This window comes from Lotus japonicus, chromosome 3 (genome assembly GCF_012489685.1).
Source record: "Lotus japonicus ecotype B-129 chromosome 3, LjGifu_v1.2".
NCBI classification, from domain to species: domain Eukaryota; kingdom Viridiplantae; phylum Streptophyta; class Magnoliopsida; order Fabales; family Fabaceae; genus Lotus; species Lotus japonicus.
In genome coordinates, this window is record NC_080043.1 from 49,090,587 (window position 1) to 49,094,008 (window position 3,422).

The 3,422-nt window shown below is 37.2% G+C and overlaps 1 protein-coding gene across 1 annotated transcript; it reads left to right on the forward strand.

The window, feature by feature from the left end:
- Positions 1-646: 646 nt before the first annotated feature.
- LOC130743172 (CBS domain-containing protein CBSX5-like) lies at positions 647-2,757 on the forward strand. The gene is made up of 2 exons (XM_057595303.1): positions 647-1,102; positions 1,727-2,757. Exons 1-2 carry the CDS (start codon positions 774-776, stop codon positions 2,562-2,564), a joined length of 1,167 nt encoding a protein of 388 aa, XP_057451286.1. The 5' UTR covers positions 647-773; the 3' UTR covers positions 2,565-2,757.
- The last annotated feature ends 665 nt before the right edge of the window (positions 2,758-3,422 follow it).

The window sequence follows — 3,422 nt, forward strand, 5'->3', positions numbered from 1 at the left end:
GTATGACGTGGATGTCAAAAAAGTATGACGTGTGTGTATTTTTTCAGAAATTTATTCAATTATAAATTTTGATCTATTATATATTAGTAAAAAAGATCAACTTAAAGAAGTATAACAGAGAAAAATAATTAAGGCTGAAATTAAAAATTAATTATTTTACTAAATAATATTTTAGAATATTAAAATTATAATTTATTGTAATTATAAAAGTTAAAGTTAATTAATTGTTGATAAAAAGTATAAGAAAATGTTGATATAATTTTATTGGTGATATTAAAACTTATTAATTGATTTAAAATATTTGAAATGCACTTTATAATTTATCGTATGTTTTAATATATTCATTTTTAAAATTTTAAAATTATTATAATGCTAATTATTAAATTTAAATAGTATTAATTATTTAAAGAAAACTCTAATACTCATAAGGAAATGTTTTAACACAATTATTTTTATTTTATTATAATTTATAAGTAAAAAATGTTTATTTTTTTAACTTATAATAAATTTTATATTATGTTGATAAAATTGTAAAAACACCTATGCAACGCACTGGTTTTATATCTAGTCTCTCAGTAAATGGGGGTGAATTTGGAGTGTTAACAAATTGTTTTTTCCTTATAAATAGTACCCCTTTTCCCTTTTCTTTCTCACCAGCAAAACGCAAACAACAACCAAAAAAACACACGTAGCCACCCACCACTTTCTTCCAATCCTTCACCGCCAACAAACCGCCGGCGGCGCCGTTCACCAAACGGAGCTTCACCCTTTGCATGGCAGTGAGCTTTCTGGCGCGTGAGGTGTCTGACCTCTGTCTGGGCAAGCCGCCGCTGAAGTCGCTGCCGGCGTCCGCCACCGTCGCCGAGGCATTGGCCGCGCTCAAGAGCTCCGACGAGAGCTCCGTCAGCGTTTGGAGCTGCGACCACTCGAATGAGGAGCTAGGTCGTTGCGAATGCGTGGGGAAACTTTGCATCGTCGATGTTGTTTGCTACCTCTGCAAAGAGGAGAACCTCGTCTCTCCCTCTTCTGCTCTAAAAGCTCCAATTTCATCGATTCTCCCTAAGGTTCCTGGTCTCGTCGTGCATCTTGAACCTTCTTCCAGGTACTACTTCTTCTCGAACCTTCTTTTGTTTCCTTCGTTAACTGACAATTGCAATGCAAGGTTGATTTATAATTTGTTTTATTCTTTTGATTGTTTTATTTAACTTGTTGTTATAATTGTTTTTAGGCTTTCTTTGAATTATTTAAACATGTCTTGAATTAGTTGAATCTGAAATTTTTGCCCTTTTTTTGTGGGGTGGATTATTGGAGTTTTTGATTTTGGGGTGTGTTACATTTACTTGGGAAAGAGTTTATACAAAATTTTAGATGTCTACATTTCTTTCTTTCCTTGAGTTAGCTGAATCTGACATTTGTAATTTTATTTTTGGGGTTGGAGTGTTAATTACATGAAAAGGGGAGGCTAATTAACAGAATTTTCTAGTTGAAACTGGAAATTCTGTTTCTAGGATAAACTGAAAATTTTATTTAGTGTATATTTTGTTTGGATGGCTTGATCCAAACACAAATGTGATTTCACGTAACTTTAGAGAACTTAGAATTTGACAGAGTTGACATATGTGGATCTGGGTTGAATTCAACGAAAATCCAAACCTACACTAAGTTGATGGGTCTTGATTGGTAATTCTGTCAATTAACCATCGTCCTTGTTGTTTTGATGTTTCAGCTTATTGGAAGCCATTGATCTCATACTCCAAGGAGCACAGAATCTAGTGGTGCCAATCTTGCAAACAAAAAGGAGTCACATTTCAAGAAGAAAACAACTTCTGAAAGCATCAGCTACCCGCAGCCACAACGGTGCTGAGTTCTGCTGGTTAACCCAAGAGGACGTGATCCGGTTCCTGCTCGGCTCCATTGGCCTCTTCAGTCCGCTCCCTGCATTCTCCATCGATGCTCTCGGCATAATCACCACAGACGTGCTCGCCATTGACTACTACTCCCCTGCATCTTCTGCTCTGGGAGCAATCTCACAGTCCCTCACACAGCAAACTTCTGTTGGTGTTGTTGATAGTGATGGCACCTTCATTGGTGAGATATCACCCTTCAACCTTGCTTGCTGTGATGAGACGGTTGCGGCCGCCATTGCCACCTTGTCTGCCGGGGACTTGATGGCCTACATTGATTGCGGTAGTCCCCCAGAAGATCTAGTGACAGTGGTCAAGGCGAGGTTGAAGGAGAAGAATCTGGAGAAAATGCTGCAAGAGTTCACTATTTCATCATCTTCCGCCGGCGCATTCTCTTCATCTTCCTCGGATGAGGAGAGCGCATCGACAAGGGCATTGACGAGGAGGCTCTCGAGGTCTTCAAGCTCCTCAGTCAGGATGGTGAGGAAGGCGGAAGCAATAGTGTGTCATCCCAAGAGCTCTTTGGTTGCTGTGATGATTCAAGCAATTGCTCACAGAGTGAACTACTTGTGGGTTATTGAGGATGATTGCAGCTTGGTGGGGATTGTAACTTTTTCTAATATATTGAAGGTGTTCAGAGAACATGTAGAGACTGTTTAGATGGTGAGTTAGTGTGAACAAGGTTTTGGTTTTGGTGCCTCATAGAGTAGCATGAACCAAGGTCTATGAACATGGCCCTTCTGTTGTTATGGATATTGTTTTGTGGCTAGTGAGACTTGGGTTTTATCTTGCTTAATTTCAGTGTGCTTCATTTCTAATAAAATTCCCTCTGATGCATTTTCTTTGTCAACAACCAGTGTTTTCTGTTTCTGTTCCCTTATGTACTTCAAGTGTTCCTATCTCCATGAGAATTGAATTTATGCTAATAAGTAATAAGTTCAAATGAGTTTGATGTGTTGTCATGAAATCAATAAGATTTGTATACTATTTGGGCTTCAAATCTTCTGTGGTTGAGGTCAGTATCACACTGTTTATTTTCAGCAATGTAGTTGGTGACTACCACTTCTCTTAACAGCAATATTTTGTGAGATGCGTATACATCACTAGTATATTCTTGAAGTTCTTCCATAAGGATTGGATATTTGAATATGTCCTTCAAATCATCATTGGTTGAACTCTTCCTGCTACAGAAGGAATGAGAAATTCTGTGATTGATAATAGAGATCAAAAGATTCTTTGGTCAGAACAAAAATGAAGCACAACATTGAAATTTACTGTGGTTAAATTTAGCCTTTTCCAGAACACGAAAAACACATTACTGGGACGAATTTCAGTTCGAAAAAATGTTAAACCAAAATATTCTTTTCTAGAGTTGCTGATATTTATTGTCTATCAGACATTTTACGCCTTATAAAACATGAACTCACTATTTTGTTGCCATCCCCTGTCTGTGGATCTCACAAATGTTTTAACACTTGTATGGTATTATTCCATTCTATTTTTGTGGTGGTTGTGAAG

Coding starts and splice junctions, on each gene's coding strand:
- LOC130743172 (XM_057595303.1), top strand. CDS start 774: ATGGCAGTGAGCTTTCTGGCGCGTGAGGTGTCTGACCTCTGTCTGGGC. Junction 1,103..1,726: donor CATCTTGAACCTTCTTCCAG/GTACTACTTCTT, acceptor TTGATGTTTCAG/CTTATTGGAAGCCATTGATC.